Source organism: Punica granatum, chromosome 1 (assembly GCF_007655135.1).
Source record: "Punica granatum isolate Tunisia-2019 chromosome 1, ASM765513v2, whole genome shotgun sequence".
Classification (NCBI taxonomy): Eukaryota; Viridiplantae; Streptophyta; class Magnoliopsida; order Myrtales; family Lythraceae; genus Punica; species Punica granatum.
The window spans coordinates 54,601,493-54,623,587 of NC_045127.1; the positions used below are offsets into that span (position 1 = coordinate 54,601,493).

Genomic DNA, 22,095 nt, shown 5'->3' on the forward strand with positions numbered 1-22,095 from the left:
TCCCGCGCGAGGGTTTTGGTCTTCTCTCTCTCTCTCTGCTTGGGAGCGGCGGGAACGGAAGGTAATCGGAGAGACACTAAAGGCTTCTGCTGGTTCAGCAGAGGAAAGGAATCGAAAGGCGGCAGCTCCAATTGGACGGAGATTACCGCTTTGTTGTCCAGATCTGGGCGGCAATTTTGGCTTGCAGGTCAAATTTGTTCTTCAGATTCAGATCTGTTGGGGTTTTGATGAGTCCAGCATCTTCAACCTCAAAGCCTTCCCTTACAGCTTCCATGGATTCTCCAGCTGATAGCGGAGAGATTGATGCTGTTGAGTCTCGTTTCACTGAGTTCTGCAAGGTATTTGTGGTCCGTCTTTGCTTAGTTGCCTGCAATTTGACGTTCTGGGGATACTCATGGGTTGTTTTGATGAGCAGAATGTACTGTCATTGGACGAGAGCACGTTCTCACAGTCCGTGAAGCTGTTTAGAGAAACCAAGCATCTAATGTTGAGTAACTTGTCCACTGTCGGAAGCATCACGGTTTGTGTCCATGGCTGCTAATGCTAGATTGTTGGGTTTTGCTATGTTGGTCTTTGATTTGTCCTACCCTTTTGCTGATCTTTTGTTGGGTTTTCAGGCTGAGGAAGCAGAACGCTACTGGTTTTCTTTTGTCCTGTATTGTGTGAGGAGGTTGAGCGGAAGGAGCTCGGAAGATGAACATACAGAATCCAAGGACGATGGTTTTACTTTATGCCAGATATTGAGACTTGCAAATCTCAAGTACGTGATTTTGTGTTGTGTTTTGAGTCTTTTGACCTTATTTGTAGTCATTCGGGCTTAATTTTACCGATTGTTGTCTGGTTTTCCAGCTTGGTGGATTTCTTTAAAGAGCTTCCTCAGTATCTTATCAAAGCTAGAGCAATCTTAGATCATATGTATGGTGCAGATTGGAAGAGCAAACTCGAGGTACTGATAATACAAACAGAATCTGCAGTTAGTGTTTGAAGGGATTATTTCAGATTTGGCTTTGCTTTTGTATACACCAAAAAACTTGGTTATCCACTCATTACTCAGATCATATCCTCCTAACATTTTCCTATGTTTTTTGTTTCCAGACAAAGGAGATGCAGGCAAATTTTGTACACTTGAATCTCTTAAGCCAGTAAGTTTCCTTCTTTGGCACTAAAACAAAATTGTGGTACAAGCAGGATGTGCATTGTTGTGGACATATTCTGAAAAATTACTGCTACTTATTAGCATCTAGGTTCTGTTACTAGTAAGAATTTTATGTGAGAAATCTGAAAAATGGACCATTCAATTCAACTTTGATATGTTGGGACAGAGTGCAAAAAGCATGTATTAGCTTACTATTGAACACCTAGAATTACAGGCAGGATATAATATAAGGATATAATATATCACACTGCAAGAGAAGTTGTCATATGCAAAGCCCATTTATTAAATATTATTTTTTGGTGTTTAACGTCTTTCTAAAATTAATAGGTACTATAAACGTACATATCGTGAATTATTCCATGCAAATGAAGATAAGCAATCTGCTCTTGTGAGCACTACTGAGTTGGTGAATGACTATCAGCGCTTCGGATGGTTGTTGTTCTTGGCTGTTCGTGGACATGCTTTTAGCCGGTTCAAGGACCTTGTATCATGCGTCAATGGCCTGGTGTCTGTGTTGGTGAGTTATTTCACAGGCTTTTCTGCTGATTAAATTTTAAATGTACTGCAGAAGCAATAGGTCTTCCTAGTCTGCCAAAAGTACCAAATAAAGGATCCTCCTAGTTACTTGTACAGAAGTTTACCTGGCATTATGTGTCTGGTTTAAACTTCATCTATTGCTTCTATCTTAATCACTTACTTTTAATAGTGTATATTTTGGTCCTTGGTTTGCATTGTGTACCGGGCGAGGAGATATTTCTAACATGCTATCATCAAATGATATCATTACAGGTCATTCTGATAATCCACGTCCCTACCCGCTTCAGGAAATTCAATGTCTGCGATGATCCGCGATTTGGTAATAATCTGCTTCATTGACCGTAATTAGTTTATTCTCTTTCTCCTTTCGGATGGGATTACTTGGACATTGAAATTTATGTTTCTTTTCTGATGTTCGCTTAAATTTCAATTTTTTTTGCGGGGGGTGGTTTACTAGTGATTGTTGCACGTTCTCATAAATTTGGTTCTTATTCCACTGCTGTGTATGTTTAGCTATGAAAACCGATGAGGGTGTGGATGTTGTTGGATCACTTTGTCATCGTCATGACACCACAGAACAAATGGTGAAGGAAACACTAGGAAGTGCCAACAAGTTAATAGAGGATCTTTTGAAGAAAATCCCTTGTGCAGCTTCTGAATGCAAAGCAGAAAATCTAGAAAATATCAATACAGGTTAGTTTGGCATGTCTCTTTTATGTTTGATGCTACATATTGTTTTGATCAATAGAGATGTTACTGGTTATGCGTATAGTACATCTAATTGATTGTCTGTTCATTCTTTCTATACTCAGAGGGTATGATCTATTTTGAGGGCCTTATGGAGGAATCATCTATATCATCCAGCCTCAATACATTAGAGAAGGATTATGAGGATACTATTCGTAATAAAGATGAACTGGATGCAAGGGTTTTTGCTAATGAGGAGGATAGCTTGCTTGGATCTGGGAGCTTGTCTGGAGGTGCCATCGATATTCCCTGTGCAAAGGTTGTTTTCTTGGGAACAATCAGCATACTTTTTATCCACTTTTTGGCCGATCCTAATTTTAAGCATTTTGTCGTCTTTCATGCAGAGAAAATTTGACTCATTAGCCTCCCCTGCAAAGACCATCACGAGTCCACTCTCTCCTCACCGGTCTCCTGCATCTCATGTTAATGGCATTATCGGAGGTACTAATTCGAGGATGGCTTCTACTCCTGTTAGCACTGCGATGACAACTGCCCGGTGGCTTCGGAATGTCATCTCTCCTCTCCCATCAAAACCTTCAGCAGAATTAATGAGGTTCTTGACGTTGTGTGAGAGGGATGTGACTCATGATGTAGTACGTAGGGCTCACATAATATTGGAAGCTATCTTTCCGAGCACTGCCCTTGGAGATCGCTCTGTCACTGGTGGGCTGCAAAGCGCAAATCTGATGGACAATGTATGGGCTGAACAGCGAAGGTTGGAAGCATGCAAGTTATATTACAGGGTTTTGGAAGCTATGTGTAGAGCGGAGGCCCAAATTTTGCATTCTCACAATTTGACCTCTTTATTGACGAATGAAAGGTTTCACAGATGCATGCTTGCCTGTTCTGCTGAATTAGTTCTGGCAACACATAAAACAGTTACGATGTTGTTCCCTGCTGTGTTGGAGAGAACTGGGATTACAGCTTTTGATCTTAGCAAGGTGATTGAGAGTTTCATTAGGCATGAGGAATCTCTTCCAAGAGAACTAAGGCGGCATCTGAACTCATTAGAAGAGCGGCTCTTGGAGAGCATGGTGTGGGAGAAAGGCTCCTCAATGTACAATTCCTTGATCGTTGCCAGACCCTCTCTCTCGGCAGAAATCAATCGTTTGGGCTTGCTAGCAGAACCAATGCCATCCTTGGATGCGATTGCCATGCATATTAACTTTTCCACAGTTGGACTGCCTGCATCACCTTCTGGGCAGAAGCACGAGGGTTCCCCCGGTACATATTTTGTACTCAGCATATATTCCATAATTGCAATTAAGTTTGAGTATCACTGTCTATTTCTTCCTTGTATTGGGTATATTGAGTATGATGTTATGCTTTTCATCCAATCTTATATTTTACATGACCTTTCCCCATAAATATTTCTTTTAAAAGATGATTTCATTGTTACCAAAGGTTCTGTGACATGAACGCCCGGAAAGAAAAATGTTTTAATAATGGGTTTAGTCTCCCCCTTGCTTTCAGTCAAGTGAGGCACTATGCTTCTAAGCCCTGGAAAGCAGATCTGCTGATGGTTAGGTGGCTGCTAATCATCTTATCATTCTATAGGTCACAATGGTGAAATCAGATCTCCTAAAAGACTTTGTACTGACTTCCGGAGCGTCCTAGTGGAAAGAAATTCTTTCACATCACCGGTGAAGGATCGACTTTTAGCCTTTAGTAATATGAAGTCAAAGCTGCCACCTCCTCCACTGCAGTCTGCTTTTGCCAGGTATTCTTGTGATCTGGACGCTTACTTCCTGTTTAACAATTTCTGAACAGTTTCTCTCTTCCTCAGATAAGTGATATGTTTTCCTCGTGACATTTTTCTTTCCTGCAGTCCCACGAGGCCAAATCCAGGAGGTGGGGGAGAAACATGTGCAGAAACTGCGATCAATATATTTTTCAGCAAGGTAAATAGGCAGCTTTCACCGAGTAATCGTTCGTGGCCAGTCTATAAACAATGTACATCGAAGGATTTATTACGTGGTCTTTCAATAAGACTAAGGGAACGCTTTACATATTGTCCTAAATAAATATGAAATTGTTCTTGGTCCTATCCTTTCACAATTTTTCTTTTAAGATGGTTTGATTATGCTTGTCTATCTGATTTGGTTACATTCTTGCTGTCCAGATTACTAAACTAGCTGCTGTCAGAATCAGTGGCATGTTCGAAAGGTTACAACTCTCTCAGCAGATGAAGGAGAGCATCTACCGGCTCTTCCAACAGATACTCAATCAGCGGACAGGCCTTTTCTTTAATCGTCATATTGACCAAATCATCCTCTGTTGTTTCTATTTGATGGCAAAGGTTTGATTCTGGATGAAGTAGCTTCTGGATAAGCCGACTGATCTCTCCACTGCCCCCACTATCTTTATCCACCGTTATTTTCTCCTGCAGATCTCTCGAATAAATCTAACATTCCGGGACATCATCTGCAACTACCGTAAGCAACCCCATTGCAAACCACAAGTGTTTCGAACTGTGTTTGTTGATGGATCATCAGCACGGAGGAACGGGGTACATTTCTTAGCACTTCTGCTCATCTAGATTTTCAATATAAATTTCTGAACCTTACTCAGTGCAAATGATTTCAGTCGCAGAGGACGAGACACGAACATGTCGACATTATTACATTCTACAATGAAACATTTGTTCCGTCTGTCAAGCCACTTCTGGCAGACCTTGGCCCTGTTGGAGCAGATACAAAACCCAACCAGGCTCCAGATGCTGGCACTGCTAATAATGGTAGGGTTTCTGCATAGGTGAATGAATCAATCTTGATCTTTCCGAGCATTGCCTGTTTTGAATTCGATATCTGCTTCCTTTGCCAGCTCACTGTCCTGGATCACCTAAGATATCTCAGTTTCCAAGTCTTCCGGATATGTCCCCCAAGAAGGTATCTCCAGCACACAATGTGTACGTGTCTCCAATGCGGTCATCCAAGGTACTCAACTCAGAGCAATAATTGCTATTACATGAATTTGATCGATGCTGTATAATTTAGGTCTGGCAATCTTTACTTGACACGAACCTTTGGACAAAAAGAATTGCTTTGCATGTATTTATGCATACCAAGGTTTATTTAACATACTAATACCCATTTACAAAACAGATGGATGCCTCAATATCTCATAGCGCAAAAAGCTACTATGCCTGTGTTGGCGAGAGCACGCATGCTTATCAGAGCCCATCCAAGGACCTTGCGGTCATAAATAACCGTCTGAATGGGTGGGAATGCAATTCATGTCCTTTATAACTTTCCATCGATCCATTCTCGTTTTTCTTGGACGTGATTATATCTGGATGTTTTCTCAATAAGGTGACATTTGTCCTTTTTCTCATTTCCAGAAGCACCCGAAAGCTCAGAGGCGCACTCAACTTTGACGATGTTGATGTTGGCTTGGTCAGTGACTCGATGGTGGCAAATAGCCTCTACCTTCAGAATGGGAATCGGGTCTCTCCACCTGCTGCACCGAAATCCGAGAATCCCGAAATCTAATATTTATGATGTCTCGGTTTCCCTGTCATATGTATATTCCAGCTTTCTCTGGGTTCTGATACTGGGGTGGGAAATATGGAAACGTAAAAACTAAGGAGGGGGGTATTTGAGCGGCAAGGTATCAGTCTCATAGGTATAGCTGCCCCGGCCCCTTTGTTACTCTCGCACTCGCACGCTTTTGCCCCAGTGGAAGTTTAGGTAGTAGCATTTTAAATAAGATTTTGTATTCGCCCCATTTGTAGTTATCATTACTCGATCTTTCCTTTGTCCAAAAAGTTGAATGGCTGTGCCTGTGCATGTTCTCTCCCTCCATCAATGAGTCTAGCATATATTTAACAAACAGTTGCGCGGCGCCCAACAGGGATTCTGCCTGGTCCTAGAAATCATCTGAGAGCTTCCATTGATCAATTTCCCTCAAGTCTCATATTAATAATTTCAATTAAAATACAGTATCCCCACAATATCAGAAGTGGGCGACTGATTCTGTCACAAACTTCTTGTTAACATTAAATCGGATAGGGTAAGGAGCTGCTATCTCGGATATTTATTTATGAGATGAGATAATAATTTAGCATGTAAGAATTTGTCATCCTAACTAAGGCAGCTTTCAAAGTCACATTAGATATGAACTCATAGCAGATGTCAACTTTTTCACAGATTGTGATCCTCCCCATATCAGGTATCAGGATCACATCGAACCCTCGGCGTCAATTGACTTGACTTTCTTTCAGATAATGGCCACAGCCCCTTTTAAACTTTTCAGGCTTTTAGTTCAGGAAGCCCACTGAAAGTAATGGCAGCAGGCACCCCGAGCGGCAGTCCATTTCCCGCACCCGAAAAAGAAGCTCCCTTCCTTAAGCCCAGGTTTCCTAATCAAGCCTCGGCTGCTCCTAACCCCGCAGAAACAGCAAGGGTGATACTGTGGATCCCTGTAGCTCAACACCTGATGCGAGGAGTGCAAGGTTTGCTTGAGGGACAGGGAGTACTTCCATGAAGGGAGATGTTCAGTTTCGCGCCACATGATCGAGTTTGTGATGGAGAATCTGATCCCCTTGTGCATGAGAACGGAAAGTAGTCGGGCTGTGTTCTTTGCATCATCCAGACCACAGTGAGCCCGGCCCTGCCATGTCAAGCCAGCCATCTCAACAGCCTCCTTCAAGTTGCATCTCACGCCCCCGAAAACTTCATGAAAGGGAACTTTCAAATTTATCCATCTGATGAATTGGGAACAGAATAAGACCTCGAGTCTGCATCCTAACCAAGCGTAAGTCCACAATTGTAAGAAATAAATAACTTACTGGTTAAAGTAGGGAGGCTTTCGGATCTTCTTGTAACGACATTCGGATTCCAACATCACACGGCAGTCCCAGTTCGACCAAGTGACCACAACAAACTTTGTGCTCTTTATGCCCTTCTTTTCAAGCCACTTATCGTGTCGAAGAAGAGCCTCACTCAAAGTAACACCACGATCCACCTGGAACCAAGCAATAAGCAAGATTAGACATGTAACACAAGCCAGCTCCTGGAAGTTTTTCAACTAAATGTAATAACTTATTAGACAGAGCAGGGGCATAAAAACGTGCTTCAGATAGGAAAATATGCACTCAGCCAAGAGTCGACCGGGGAATATAAGAATCAATAAGGCCAATGATGTCTCCAGATGGTCTAGTCAACTCTTTTTCCTCAGCAAACCACCTTTCATTACTTTCTATAGAAAATGAAGAAAAGATTTGTTGATGAACCTGAATCTGCTGGATCCCAGTCAAATCCTTGCAAAAGTCGCTGAGGACCTGATTGCAGGTTGGACGGACATATGTCTGGAAGCATGCTTCCAATTGGCCAGTCATGCTACTCACTATGACAGAGGGGAACTCTATAATCTCTTGTGGATGGGGATTCTTTCCCTTGTCACAGGTTGCCTCAAAGTCAATGACAACAAAGTACTGAAAGTCTTGGAAATGGTAATTGGAAGGGTAACCTTTAGCATACATAATATATGGGATGTACTGAAAGCCAGTCTCCGTATGAAAGGGATAAGATTGGGTCCCAAAAGAATTTGCATGTGCCTGTTCCACCTTATGATAGCTTGGATAGAAAGCAGAGTAGTCGTGCTGGTGCAGTGGTTTCCCATGAAATTCAGGTAAGGTCTCAAATGGCTTTCCAATAAGTGGAGAACCCGACTCTGTGGCATTGCCATCTGACCAGTTCCCAGTTCCATCTTTAAGCCCAGGCATTCCTTCAATGGAATTCCCATAATATTGATAATTAGCAGGGAATCCATTTCCTTTGAGGCAGTTGAACGATGCCTCAAAGTTCATTTGCATATTTTCTACAATGGAAATAAATTGAAGCACGTGATTACGACAGTGAAAATTCAGAAAGCAGTGAAATAGAATCTGCCCTACCAACAGATTCAGGCATATCTTGGCATTGATCAGGAAGAGATCCCAGAGATACAACCAAATACAAATTGCAAAAGAATAAGATGAGGCATTTTTCAAAAATTAACAGCAGATAAAATAATGGAATAAATCACAAAGCGGCAACAACATCAACATGTGTATAAGGAGAAAGACTCTCGTGGATACTATGTAACATCCACGATCCACTGAACTTTGTTCTCAGGCCACATAGAAGTTTTCTCGCTGAGGGGGAGAATAAGCTCTCATATTGTAGTGTCATGAATTCGGTCTAGACTAGATAATTGCCCAACGCCACAAACATCACCAATCAGGATCTTTGAAAGCATTGATCAACAGAAATCGAACCTAAAACCCCACAACCCCAGCTCTGAGCTTGGAACACCCGATAACAACACTAAATAACTCAATCAAACAGTACATCAACAGCTGAATTAAAACGACCCGAATGAATTATCCAGCATACACTGATCAAAGAAAAGCAGACACAGGCACAGATAGCGTCTCACTAAATATAAATGAGGTAGTATATAAGGCTAACCAATGGGCATCACCATGACCCAAATAACCATGAGCATCACCGCCGACAACCCTTTCAAAGCATTATTTGGTAAAAAAAAAAAAAAATCTACTCTCGACTAGTTATCACGAAGAATCAAACAAACGACGATCAGCTCTGAACCTGCAATGCTGAACAACACTAAGCAGCTCAATCAAACGATACATCACAGCGAAATTGAACATGACCCAAGCAAATGAAAAGGCATACGTCAATCAGAGGAAAGCACACACTAGCACAGTGAGAAACTCACTAAACATAAATGAGACAGAACTTCATGCTTTCATCTTATCGATTTTGAGCTGCAAGACTAACCGACATTGCCCGGCAATTGCAGGATCGAAAACATACAACACCATGAACATCAATAATAACAATCCCTTCAAGGGATTATTTGAAGAGAAATCAATTATCAGCTAGTTATCACTATGCATAGAATCCTAAAACCTGATGATGACCAGCTCTGAGCCTGTAATACCCGATAACAGCACTAAACAGCTCAATCAAACAGTACATCAGCAACTATATGAAACATGACCCAAAGGACACTCATGCACAGGGAGCATTGCACTGAAGACTACATGTTTTCCTCTTATTAATTTCCAGCTGCAAGGCTAACTGACATGCCCAGGTAAAAGGAGAATCATGAACAAACAAAACCATAAACCTCACTAATGATGACCCTTTCAAAACTTTATTCAACAAACTATCGACTCTCAGCTAGTTATCACCATGTATAGAATCCTAAAACCCTGTGACAATATCTCTCAGCCTGGAACACATGATAACGACGATAAGCAGCTCAATGGTAGGGTACAACATCGACGAAACAGAACATGACTGGAATAAATGAACCGACATATATATATATATATATATACACATCAATCAGTGAATAGCACGGACATGAACGCAACAGCAGATCGGAAACAAACAGCGCCAGAAACATCACCAGTGACAGATACTTTTAAAGCATTAACCCACGAGAAATTGACTCTCAGCTAATTATCACACGCATACGGAATCCTAAAACCTTATGACCGCCAGCAGTGATCAGCATTAAGTTGCTCAATCAAACAGTACACCGGCAGCAAAATCAGACACGTACCTCCAACTGACGTATATCGATCAATGAAACAGAATGCAGAAGCACCGGGAGAGACAATTTGAGCGAAGGAGTTATACGTACCTCGGAGGTCGAGGGCCATGGCAATCGGGACCGTAATTGAGATCCACCAGCAGGAACATCAGAGCTTTTCGTCCAGCTGCAGGGCCCTCGCCGTCACCTGAAAATCGCAAATCAGTAACTCCCGGTCACATGCATGGCGTGAGGAACCGGAAAACCATGCGGACATTAATGGCGGATCAATGGGGGAGTGAGTCGGTTACCTTCGCATTCCACCGCGCGAGAGAGAAGAGAAGAGAGTGTGCGGAGGTTTTATAAATATATTTTTGTAGAGAGATATTTTTTTTTTTTTTTGGGAAAAAGGGATTGGGGCCCACGAAATACCGCTGTGGCAAGCGCGGGATTTTTCAAGACACGTGTCGTGTGGCGAGTGGCCACTGGAATAATGACTGCTGCAAGCTCCCCTGCGGTATCAGATATTTCTATACTGTTTCGAACTGATTCTCACGTGCGCAAAATCTGTTCGATTCTATTTCTGATCGAGTTGTTGTCCAGATAAATAATGAATTACAGGGCTTAACTATTGAGCTTTATTTTTTTAACCAATGAGATTTTGAAGTTGATCTTTTAGAATCAGGAACCCGCATTTGCCTTTCCCTTCCGTTTGGCTTTAATTTTATACAACTTTTGCTCTCCTCCCCTCTACTTCCCCATATCCAAATAAGCTCTATACTGACAGAGAATATGTATCGCAATAAAATCAACAACCACCCATATAAAGTTCGTGAGATATCTTGCGGATCGAGTTCGATCGAGTTAGCACGGATGACATTACTATGATCGTATCGGCTCGCAATTCCACCCATTACTAGATATGAGAATGCTATAGCTTAAAAGAGGGATTCATTCAAGTGATACAATATATATATATAAAGTCATATCCCCTACAATAAATAGGGATATAACCGTAATATTTGTACTATTATTACTCATAATATAATTTGAAGCACGAACAAATAATATGAATAAATATAAATAAAACTATCAATATATTTATCAATAGTACATATGATGATTTAATTTTGGATCCATAAAGACAAATAATGTGAACAAAATATATCAACATATATCAATATATTTATAAACAATACATGATGATTTAATTTTGGATTCATATCGACAAATAATATGAACGAATTATATATATATATATATATATATATAAAGTTTTATCCCATGTAATAGATGGGGGTAGAATGGTAAAATTAAACCATCTAAAATTAGAATTTAATCTTTGAAATAATTTTAATTAAATTAAAGGTAGTGTAATATCATGTATATTTTTTGGCCAAATTCTACATAATACATTTACTCTATGTGGCGTAACATGGATTACATATTAAAATAAGAATCATATTTTTGGCAATGTCTCCTCGATAAAAAATAATTTATAATTTTGAAGTGATAAATGACTTTAGTGTTTACGTTTGAACTAAAATTCATAAATAATTTTGTATGGGTGTTGCTTTATCAATTGTGTAGAATTAGGAAATTAGTTTATGTAAGTAAGGCAATTGTCATAAAATTTTATCAAAAAATAAAAAAATTAAATGAACAACATTGTTTTCATGAGGAGTTAGATGGGACAAGTGGTGCGATTAGAGAAGCTGACGGTGGAGAGTTGATTTATACCGACAGTGGACATGTAAAAATTCATAAATAAATATAAGGTATGAAGATATATTAAAGAACTTACCTATTATTGTTTTTTTATAGATCTTTTAGAATCGGCCCCTCGTTTACTTTTCAAGTGACAATGATATACTAAACTTCGACATAGAATATTATATTATATCACAACAAAAATAACAACCACCTGCATGAATATGATGGACTAATGGAGGGAAGTTGAGGGGTTCTAAAAGAATTAACATATTGTCTTTTCAAATTTTTATGAAATTATTATTATTCGTCCCTCTAAATCAGAAAGTTTTAAGTTCCTATTGTCCTACCAAAGACCTCACACCCCTCGATCTAAATCCCGTGTCCATTCATTTGAAGTTCAAGAGATATCTTGTAGACCAAGTAACAATGTTGTCTCTCATTAGTCACCGCGCATGTTTGCTTCGGTTAATAGTTGTTAGGCACACGCTAATCCCTATCGATTGAGATAGCGCTCATGACATTGCTATGATTGTATCGGCTCGGGACTTCCATACATCGCAATGCTGCCAGCTAAAAGAGGGATTATGCAAGTGATCCGATCGGCCTTGTATTAGACTGACTTCCGCTATACCCCGCCGTCGAGGCGGCCTTACCGGTCTTGGCTAATAAGGGGTTGTCTTCCAAAGCCCATTTAAAAGTAAATAAATAGTCCAAAAGCTGGCCCATTACGGCCCATGATGATGTAAAACCCTCCATCCTCTTCCTTCTTCTCCGACCACCTCTGCAAAAACCTCTGATAAACCCTCCGACCGCCCACGAGACACACACAGAGAAGAAAGCGGGGAGGGTGTAAGCAAGCAGAGCAGCAGACATGGGAGGGAAGAGGCCGGGTGCGGTGGAGGACTACGAGGAGCTCAGGGAGCTCTTCAGGCATCACATAGAGTCATTCGATCACACCGTGGAGTCCGGTCTTGAGACCATGTTCCTCGGCATCAAGCCCGTCGTGGTTACCGACACTTTCACCAACAAGAAGCTCAAAAATATCCTTTTCTTCCCTTCTTTCTCCTTAATTATCAATCACTTAGTTGAGTTCATCATATTCAGTTGCCCTCTATGCTTCCTCGTTTTGGTTCAATTTCGTCTGTCCTGAACCAGGAAATGGCAGTGCGATCATTTTTTTGATTACATAAAGTTACGTATTTTTATGGCAAAAGATGGTTCATTGATGATCCCATGATGTTGGAATGTCACATTAGTGAAGATTGGACCCCGTGTTTCATTTGTTTTCATTGATTTCCTCGCGGCTGAGTAGATATAGGTGAACTGTGGCTGTGTGATTTGCTTTCATTGTAGTGAAGTTTCATCCTTGACTATTCATTTTACTTTCGCTGGGTCATCCCGAGGTATATCCACCTCAAAAGGAAGGCAATTCAAAAGCAATGTCTAATCGTTTGCTCCCTTATGAGGTAACATTTTTCACCCACATCTCTCTATCTCCTTGCCCCGAGAATTAACAGTAGTTGAATTTAAATTCTTCACACTTGCACTCTCTGCAACAGTGTAGACAAGCAAGGATCTCATATTCAGGGAAGTTTGCAGCAGATATTTGTTTTCAATATGATGATGGACCAGTTATACGGGAGAAGATCAATCTTGGGCAGTTTCCAATAATGTTAAAGGTACTTGTCTGTTTCATTATGTACCTCCCTTTGCCATCAGTAAAATTCATCAGTTGCAAAGTGCATGGCAAATGGTTTTACTCCTGCAAAAATCTACATGAGAACTAGGCTACTATTAATGGAACTCACTGCTGCCCTTCAATCCCTCATTTGTACCGAGCAATGTTAAACATGTTGGAAGAGTGCATGGGAAATTAGAGATGGAGACGATTGGAAACTCATATTGGGTGGTCAAACTTGGCATGTCCTCATCTAAATTGGTGCATCTTGTCTATTCTGATGGAATCGCTTATCTTGTTGGTTTGGTTGAATTCTTCTTTAAGTTGATTAGTCCGTTATATATGTGCAGTCAAAACTCTGCCATCTAAGCGATGCTGATCCCCAGAAATTGGTTTCGTGCAAGGAGGAGGCTTCAGAGATGGGTGGGTAAGTTACCGTGATGTTTCCAATCCCCAAATGTACCATGATCTTTATGATTGTTGGAGTGCGTGTAATATAATTTCCCTTGTACATGTGTGTGCACAGGAATTTAAATATTCAGCTGAATCATGTGTTTGTACTAGATATGGCTTGGAAATTTTGTAGTGTGTTTGGTTTTAGAGTTGAGTTGAGTTGAGTTTTGATTTTAATTGGGTTGTAATGATTGTATTGTTGAATTATGAGAAAAAGTGTGAAAAAGTAATGAATAGTTGAGAGAATTTAATATTAAAAATTGAATTGAGTATAATAGAGTTGTATGTGGGTTTATGTATGGAGCCCCATCTTTTTAATTTTGAAGAGTTAATTTTCGTTGTGTAGTGAGTAGAATTAAAGTTAGAGTTAAAATTTTAAAATTTAATTACGAAACCAAACGGAGCACAGTTTTAAGCAGAATCAATCTGCTTAACATCTACTTGTGTATCTTAAAAGTTACTGTTCTTGCAAAGATACTGGTGTTCCCTTACTCTTTTTCAACTTTTGCATAATTCTGCTTTCGTTGCAGATACTTTATATTAAATGGGCTTGAGAGAGTTGTTCGGCTTCTAATATTGCCAAAGAGGAACTATGTAAGTGAATTTTTCTACTCAGACACACTTAACCAATAAGCAGAATCGGGGTCTACCTGTTCTATCCTGTCTCCTTATGGATTATTTGAATCTTTTCTTGAAATGATTAGAATGCTGAATGACTTTAAAGTCTTTACAGTTTCTCTTTGTTCTTTTGCTCCTTGCTCTTTATTTTGTCATTGCTTCTCCTTTTTTTCTTTAATCAACAGTATTTATGTCTCAGCCAATGAGTATGCTGCGGAATTCATTTCGTGATAGACAAGACGGATACACTGATAAAGCAGTTGTAATAAGGTTTGACCTCCATGTACCATGAAATGGTTTGTTCTTCATAACATGTTTTTACGCCCTGTTCCAGTTTCATGTATAGATTTACTGTTTACATGTCTTCTTGATGTAGCGTTGTTTCCATTGGGATTTTATATCAATGCCCCTAGCAATATAATTTTTAACTGATGGAGACTCATTGATCTTTGTTAGGTGTGTGAGAGAAGATCAGTCTTCTGTGTCAATTAAGCTGTACTACCTTCAAAATGGGAGTGCTAGACTGGGAGTTTGGTCAGTCGTTATTATTTCTTCATAAATGTGATTGCACCTCAGTTACGACTCTGGCTGCTAACTTTCCTCCAATGGTTATGGTGCAGGATTCAGGGAAGAGAATATTTGCTTCCTGTGGCTGTTGTATTAAAGGTGCATGGATTGTCCCTTTCCAATTATTCGTGTTTTGTTTTCCCTCCTGTAACAAAATTAGCCGGGCTACACACCATATTAATTCCGTCTCATTTTACTTCGGCCATTTCTACGACATAAATTTGCTATTGATCATTCTTTTCGAGGGCTTCTTAGTGCCGAATTCCTGTCATGGTCTTATTGTTTGCTTGATTATATATCATAGGCACTTGTCGATACCTCCGATCATGAAATCTATGCAAGTTTGACAAGCTGTTCCACTGAGAAACATGAGAGGGTGAAGGGTGCTGTTGGCACTCAGCTTGTAGGAGAAAGAGCAAAGATAATTCTCGATGAACTTCGAGATTTGGCTCTTTTTACCAGACAACAATGCCTTCAACATATAGGTGCTTTGGCAATTTCCAGTGTTTCTCTATTTTCTCCCTAACGGTTGATAAGTGCTAAACATCTATGCTCAATATCAGGAGAGCACTTTAAAGCGGTCATGAATGGACTGGAAAATGCTAGTTCTGATGTTGTAAGTGCATTCTTTAGTCCACTTTCTCTGTTATTTGTCTAGATATTGCTTCCTTCTAAGCATCATACCCACTTTCTGCTTTGCTCTTTCTATACTAGGTTGGAAAGGCTATGCTGAAGGACTACATATTTGTTCACCTTAATAATAACTATGATAAGTTCAATTTACTCATGTAAGCCAGTCTTATAGTTCATTTTCATTATGTTTTGGTGAAAAAATAATTCTCAAGTATTTCTCTTTGCTGGTGATTAATGAAGTAATATTGCTATATTGGTGTTCTTGTTTCAGCTTTATGGTGCAGAAGCTTTTCTCTCTTATTGATCAGACATCAATAGCAGATAATCCAGATGCTTTGCAAAATCAGGAAGTCTTACTTCCTGGCCACCTAATTACAATCTATCTCAAGGTATGTGCTTGAAAGAAAATTATAATCTTCAGTATTGTCTCCATTTTCCAAAGTAACAGTGCAGTTTTACAAAAGAAAATTGTGGTTTTTTGACTTGTATAATAAAAAAATTACTTTCTACCATATAATACCGACATTTTTGTCTACTTTTTCCAGGAGAAACTAGAGGATTGGCTCCAAAAAGGTAAAAAGCTCCTCCAGGATGAGATCAACAAGACGAGCAAAAACTTTGACTTCTGCAGCTGTATGTGGTCTTAACCCTTCTTAAATGCTAGATTGGCCTAATCTCTTCCCTTTCTTTTTCATTGCCCATTGTTTATCCATGCATAAGTGCAGATTGATGTCTAAATACTTATGAGATGCTTCAATATGAAAATAATAGCTTTGCAGTTTCTTTTATTAATTGATAATTGATTTGCACTTTTCTTAGTTGTGCTGAACTCTTGCTGTTTTAGTTAATTCTATGGCGGTCCTTAAGTTATATTGGATTTACTGGTAATATTTTGGTTTGAAGATGAATTGCTGGTGTCTGGTTGCTTTTTGTTGTTATTTTAATTTTAAATTGTCTAAAGTTAGGTCTAGTGTTGTAAGTGATGTTCTCGTGATTTTACTCCAGTGGGTTTGAGCTCCCATTTAGTAATTTACTTAAGTTCTGAGTTCAGTTCAAGTGTGACTATCTGTATAGGTACTGGGAAAAATATTCTTAGGGAGGATTTTCCTTTTATAGGCATTAGGTTATTCCTGTTATATAGTGGAAATTATTAATGGTGGTTTCCCGATTAATAAAGAAAAGGTTAGTGACTTGAACCATCAAAACTGGACTTCTACAATCGGCAGTTTTGTTGTTTGCTTGGCATTTGTCACTAGAAGTGGATGTTGTGCAGAAAAGAGTGCTGAAAAACTGTGGTTGATAAGTTCATCTTCTCCAATTATAATATATACGCTTTTCTTTTTTCCTTGGTTGACATCTTTCCCTTATTGACTTTTGATTATTAGTGAAAGATGTAAAGAAGGTCATTGAAAAAAACCCAAGCAAGAATATTGGTGCTGCCATAGAGAATATGTTGAAGACTGGAAGGCTGGTTACTCAAACCGGATTGGATTTACAGCAGGTACAATCTGGTGGCCGAATGGACTTTCGACTATTTTATGTTTGATTTTAGTAAGTTCTGGCTCTGCTGGATAATTAACATTTCTTCATGAATGAAACTAAAGTTGATTTTCATAATTTATTTCATTAGAGAGCAGGTTATACAGTTCAAGCAGAGAGGCTTAATTTCCTTCGTTTTCTTTCGCATTTCCGTGCTGTACATCGGGGTGCTTCTTTTGCTGGTATGCGAACTACAAGTGTCCGAAAGTTGTTACCTGAGTATGTATCAACCCACTGAAAATCGATCTATCTTTCCCCCTTACATGGGATATCTTTTGACATATTGTTCATCATCTTACCTTTAAAACTGCAACTTTCAGATCTTGGGGTTTTCTCTGTCCTGTGCACACACCTGATGGAGAACCTTGTGGCCTGCTGAATCACATGACTCGTGCCTGTCGTGAGTGAATGCCTTTTTTTTTTTAATTTACTTTTGGGAATCATTCTGTGGCTTAATTTGATTTCCTCAGAGAACAATTATTTAGTTTCATGGATAGTTTAGAGAACCTTGTATTGGTTTTCGTGTGAGGAGTACTTTCATATTTTCTTGACTGAATCATTTTCCCAGATTTAAATTTATATGCTGTTTATAGGTTATGGAGATATGATTTTTGTGCTGGTTAATTTTTTCAGGGATAGCATCATTCTTTGATACAAAAGGGAATATCAGAGATTTCTTTAAAATTAGAAAATCTATCGTGGATATTCTCATTGCTGTTGGAATGACTCCTTCACTACCGAAGCTTGTCCTAGCTGGTCCTCCGGAAGTTATTCATGTCCTTTTGGATGGTCGTGTTGTTGGCTTTGTGCCCTCTGCTGAGATTGAGAAAATCGTGGCTTATTTGCGGAGATTAAAACTATCCACTACTTCTTTGGTATGTAAGCTAAATTTCCCCGTTTCTGTCATACTTCTAAGACTCACTTTCTAAAAGTTTTGCTCAATGTATTTAAAATGATTGCAGATTCCTGATGATCTTGAAGTAGGATATGTTCCTTTGAGTTTTGGTGGAGCATATCCTGGTCTATATCTCTTTACAAATCCATCAAGATTTGTACGGCCTGTTAAAAATATTGCAGCAGCAGATGAAAGTCAGAATATTGAGCTTATTGGTCCATTTGAACAGGTGATAAAAGGATGTCTTCTTGCACATGATATGGTTGTAACATTTGATATATATATATATGCATACAAAATTTAATGATCCAATGCTTATGCTTCAAACCGTTTTATTTATATATAGGTATTTATGGAAATTAAGTGTCCTGATAGTGGAGATGGAGGACGGAGAAGTGAATTTCCAGCAACTCATGAAGAAATCCATCCAACTGTAATGCTCAGTGTTGTAGCTAATCTGACGCCTTGGTCAGATCATAATCAGAGCCCACGAAATATGTATCAGTGTCAGGTTGGTTTCTTTTGAATCACTTGCGCTCCTTCAGCAATAGGTTTCCCAGTTCCTTTGTCACATTCTTCGTCCTCGGAGATCTGTCTGATGTTCTTTGTCTCTTACTTTCTGATCTAGATGGCAAAACAAACAATGGCCTTCTCTTCACAAGCAATTCGCTTCCGTGCAGATCAAAAGCTGTATCATCTTCAGGTTTGACTTATTTTGTATTGTTGTTTGAGAGTAGTAATCTACAATATAGATATTGGGTCATATTTGCAAAGTATGAGAACTTATTCATATATTGATTAGTCTCGGATTGAAAATTGGAAAAGTACGCACCCCAAAATGCTCATCTCAGGTGATCGTAACTGAGACCATGTGATGAAAAAATCATCCCCCCATGATATTTCCACCAAAAAGCTCAAACAGAGGGTGGTTGTATTGGCGATGCAACAATGCGAGTTGAAAGAACCATATGGCACTTCATATCAGTTCCTCCCGCAGTCAAATTGTTGGTGTGGGGGCATAACAAAGGTCAGCTTGATAGTCCCCTCGTGGTCAAGGACAAGGTGTTGGGAGTGAAAAGTTGTGTATAGGAACTCCAGTAGGAAAGACTTGTCGCGAAGTAGTGATGTCCATCTACTAATAGGCTGAAGTCAATGTTAACTTGCAATAATTGTGAAAGCGCAAAAATTAGTGCTGATCCAGCGGTTTAATTTCATTGAGATATTCTTCAGTTCCACCTCTCTCTCCTCTCTTCTCGTGTTTTTTCTTGCTCCATGCCATACTTAAAAACCAATACGTTGGGGTTCTTGCAGACTCCTCAAACTCCCATAGTACGTACAAAGACGTATACAAAGTACTGCATAGACGAATTCCCAACGGGAACAAATGCAATTGTTGCTGTGCTGGCTTATTCTGGGTAAGAGTTTACATTCCTGTTTGACTAAAAGAATTTCAGTTAAAGTTTTTGTTATTCTCCTAGAATTTGATATGACTACTCTATCCAGATACGATATGGAGGATGCCATGATCTTAAACAAGTCATCAGTAGAACGCGGGATGTTTCATGGACAAATATACCAGGTTCTGATTTGCTAGGCAGATGCATAAAATTTTAAAAGCCTATGCGAGCATTTTCTGCTGTTTTGCTGATAAAGTAGGGTTAGTGCTAAAATGTCTAAAGAAGCGAATTAATGAATTCACCATTCGGGGGAAAGAAATCAGAGGCTGAACTTCGGGGGCTCTAAAAGGCCATCCAGAAGTTAATACAATTTTTAGAAGCCTTCTTTACTGTTTTCTATCCACAAACAAAGTCTTAGATTCTTTGGTTGATTTCCCTATTGTAGATGGAAACCATTGACCTGGCTGAGCAAAGCAGAAGATCCAACCGGACACAAAGATCATTTAAAAGAAGCAATATTGATAGATCCAACAAATCTCGGATTGATGCTGATGGACTCCCATTTATTGGTCAGGTTGGAAATATATTAGGTCCACCCTGCTCCGTCTCCTGACCTGAAAGATTCTCTTCTGCATTAACTCCTCTTTCATTGTTCAGATGATTCATCCTGGTGAGGCCTACTGTAGCATCTACGATGATGTGGCTGAGAAGACCATAACTCGTGTAAAAAAGGGCACGGAGTCTGTTTATGTGGACTACGTTGCCATCGATGGGAAAAAACAGAAAAATCTTGAAAAGGTAAAGTTGCTGCTTCTTGTTTTAGGGAGACTCTTGTTGGTGCAAGTCCTTGTTTAATTTGTCCCTTTACATGGAGGCAGGCGAATATCCGGTTTCGGCATCCTAGAAATCCAGTGATCGGTGACAAATTCAGCAGCAGGCACGGGCAAAAAGGTGTTTGCTCACAGTTGTGGCCCGATATTGACATGCCCTTTTCTGGAACAACAGGAATGCGCCCCGATTTAATTATAAACCCGCATGCTTTTCCTTCACGAATGACCATTGCTATGCTCATAGAGTCCATTGCTGCAAAGGTATGTCTAACTAGAGTGAAGAAATTGTGAGCTGCATGGCAAACTTACAATTTGAATTCGATGATTAAAAAACGCTGAGGCTGCTGAACGGATGATTTGCAGGTAGGAAGCTTAAATGGTGAGTTTGTTGATGCGACTCCGTTTGCTAGCTCGGTGAAGGACCCAAAAGGAGAGTCTGTATCTGAATCAGAGTCGCTTGTTGATCAGATTGGTTCTAGGTTGCGGAAGCATGGTTTTAATTACCACGGTGTTGAGGTACTATACAGTGGAGTTTATGGAACAGAACTCCCGTGCGAGATCTTCATTGGACCCGTTTATTATCAACGTCTAAGGCACATGGTATCCGACAAGTTTCAGGCAAGGATTCTTTTCATTAATGTGTCTCCATCTATATTTATTGTATAAGAGTGTGGAGGACTTATGTGGTTTTTATGAATCATAGCATTATTTTCTGTATGTTTTGAAAAGAATCCTTTCCTGAAACTATATATAAATGCTGTTAAGTGGAGGATTCTTTTCAGGCAAGGATGCTTTTCAATAATATGTCTCCATCTATAGAGCATGGAGGACTCATGTAGTTTTTATGCATCATAGCCTTATTTTCCGTATGTCTCGTGATATGTTTTTGCAGGTTCGGTCGACTGGCACCATAGACCAAGTGACTCGACAACCCATCAAGGGAAGGAAGAGGGGTGGGGGTATCCGTTTCGGTGAGATGGAGCGGGACTCCATGCTTGCTCATGGAGCGGCGTATTTACTACACGATAGGCTCCACACATGCTCTGACTACCACACAGCTGATGTGTGTTCCATCTGCGGAAGCATCCTCACGACCACATTCATTCAGCCCCAGCAGCGCGCAGTCCGGCAGATTAGTGGGCTCCCACCTGCCCGGGCCCCGAAGAAGGTCATGTGCCATGCATGTCAAATGAGCAAAGGGATGGAGAAGGTTGCTATGCCCTACGTCTTCAGATACCTGGCCGCTGAGCTAGCTGCTATGAATATCAAGATGACACTTCATTTAAGCAACGGAGCCGGGGCATGATATTATGGTCCCTTGCTAGATATGTTCAAACAATTTGGGCCGAGTAGGAAAAGTACCAATCTCTCTTCAAAAATGGGGTAAATGGGATCCCGGTATGATATCTCGAAGGTCAGGTAAGTAATCTTCCTTGGGCAAAGGTTTGTGCTGCCGTTACTTTGACACACAGCTATTCATTCTTCTTCTTGTATTTCAGTTTTGATAGTAACAGTTGGGAAATTTTTCCTCAGTGTGTCGGGTTTGTGTTGCTTGCCCGGGCTGAAAAGTTTATAGGTGTAATACGTTCTGAGAAGTCCTTGGTAAGCTATTATTATATGGGGTGAAAATGTACAATGTAGAAAGCAAATGTTATGTAATATTTATTATTTACCATCATTGGTTTCAGCAGATCAACTGCAATAATTCCTTTTTTTTTCTTTTTTAATCGCTATTCCAATTTTGATGTTCCTGACAATAATCCAGGAAAAAACATTGATACTTC

The 22,095-nt window shown here is 39.8% G+C and overlaps 3 protein-coding genes across 5 annotated transcripts; 2 read left to right on the forward strand and 1 right to left on the reverse strand.

The window, feature by feature from the left end:
* Positions 1-6,241, forward strand: LOC116201671 (retinoblastoma-related protein). Of its 2 annotated transcripts, none has more exons than XM_031532979.1 (18): positions 1-338; positions 416-520; positions 618-760; positions 850-946; positions 1,096-1,142; positions 1,484-1,673; positions 1,946-2,012; positions 2,207-2,386; positions 2,506-2,699; positions 2,785-3,664; positions 3,998-4,160; positions 4,269-4,341; positions 4,563-4,739; positions 4,830-4,949; positions 5,027-5,177; positions 5,264-5,376; positions 5,545-5,660; positions 5,781-6,241. In XM_031532979.1, exons 1-18 carry the CDS (start codon positions 228-230, stop codon positions 5,929-5,931), a joined length of 3,078 nt encoding a protein of 1,025 aa, XP_031388839.1. In that variant the 5' UTR covers positions 1-227; the 3' UTR covers positions 5,932-6,241. The 2 variants fall into 2 exon arrangements, with proteins under 2 accessions (XP_031388839.1, XP_031388847.1); XM_031532987.1 differs by having other exon boundaries at positions 5,033-5,177.
* A 206-nt stretch (positions 6,242-6,447) lies between these two features.
* Positions 6,448-10,384, reverse strand: LOC116201680 (ERI1 exoribonuclease 3-like). 2 transcript variants are annotated; one of them, XM_031533011.1, is made up of 5 exons: positions 10,300-10,384; positions 10,100-10,196; positions 7,674-8,167; positions 7,230-7,405; positions 6,448-7,145 (listed from the first exon to the last, which is right to left on the reverse strand). In XM_031533011.1, the coding sequence occupies exons 2-5, from the start codon at positions 10,116-10,118 to the stop codon at positions 6,704-6,706; spliced, it is 1,131 nt and encodes a 376-aa protein (XP_031388871.1). In that variant the 5' UTR covers positions 10,119-10,196; positions 10,300-10,384; the 3' UTR covers positions 6,448-6,703. The 2 variants fall into 2 exon arrangements, with proteins under 2 accessions (XP_031388871.1, XP_031388862.1); XM_031533002.1 differs by having other exon boundaries at positions 7,674-8,260.
* A 2,082-nt stretch (positions 10,385-12,466) lies between these two features.
* Positions 12,467-21,989, forward strand: LOC116201066 (DNA-directed RNA polymerase I subunit 2). Its single transcript, XM_031532152.1, has 27 exons — positions 12,467-12,741; positions 13,085-13,167; positions 13,261-13,380; positions 13,730-13,806; positions 14,363-14,426; positions 14,650-14,720; positions 14,907-14,984; positions 15,071-15,116; positions 15,322-15,502; positions 15,581-15,633; positions 15,732-15,805; positions 15,922-16,039; positions 16,196-16,283; positions 17,036-17,151; positions 17,281-17,408; positions 17,510-17,589; positions 17,823-18,064; positions 18,152-18,313; positions 18,431-18,595; positions 18,713-18,787; positions 19,396-19,499; positions 19,588-19,663; positions 19,927-20,055; positions 20,139-20,279; positions 20,360-20,572; positions 20,675-20,929; positions 21,204-21,989. Exons 1-27 carry the CDS (start codon positions 12,573-12,575, stop codon positions 21,615-21,617), a joined length of 3,522 nt encoding a protein of 1,173 aa, XP_031388012.1. The 5' UTR covers positions 12,467-12,572; the 3' UTR covers positions 21,618-21,989.
* Positions 21,990-22,095: the final 106 nt, after the last annotated feature.

Excerpts from the sequence above, each read along its gene's own strand:
- LOC116201671 (XM_031532979.1), top strand. The coding sequence starts at position 228 with ATGAGTCCAGCATCTTCAACCTCAAAGCCTTCCCTTACAGCTTCCATG. Across the intron at positions 339-415 it reads GTTTCACTGAGTTCTGCAAG|AATGTACTGTCATTGGACGA; the intron begins GTATTTGTGGTC and ends TTTGATGAGCAG. Across the intron at positions 4,342-4,562 it reads TCAATATATTTTTCAGCAAG|ATTACTAAACTAGCTGCTGT; the intron begins GTAAATAGGCAG and ends CTTGCTGTCCAG.
- LOC116201066 (XM_031532152.1), top strand. The coding sequence starts at position 12,573 with ATGGGAGGGAAGAGGCCGGGTGCGGTGGAGGACTACGAGGAGCTCAGG. Across the intron at positions 15,117-15,321 it reads CTGTGGCTGTTGTATTAAAG|GCACTTGTCGATACCTCCGA; the intron begins GTGCATGGATTG and ends TATATATCATAG. Across the intron at positions 17,590-17,822 it reads TCACATGACTCGTGCCTGTC|GGATAGCATCATTCTTTGAT; the intron begins GTGAGTGAATGC and ends TAATTTTTTCAG.
- LOC116201680 (XM_031533002.1), bottom strand. Across the intron at positions 7,406-7,673 it reads CTGGGATCCAGCAGATTCAG|GTGGATCGTGGTGTTACTTT; the intron begins GTTCATCAACAA and ends GCTTGGTTCCAG. Across the intron at positions 7,146-7,229 it reads AAGCCTCCCTACTTTAACCA|ATGGATAAATTTGAAAGTTC; the intron begins GTAAGTTATTTA and ends CCAATTCATCAG.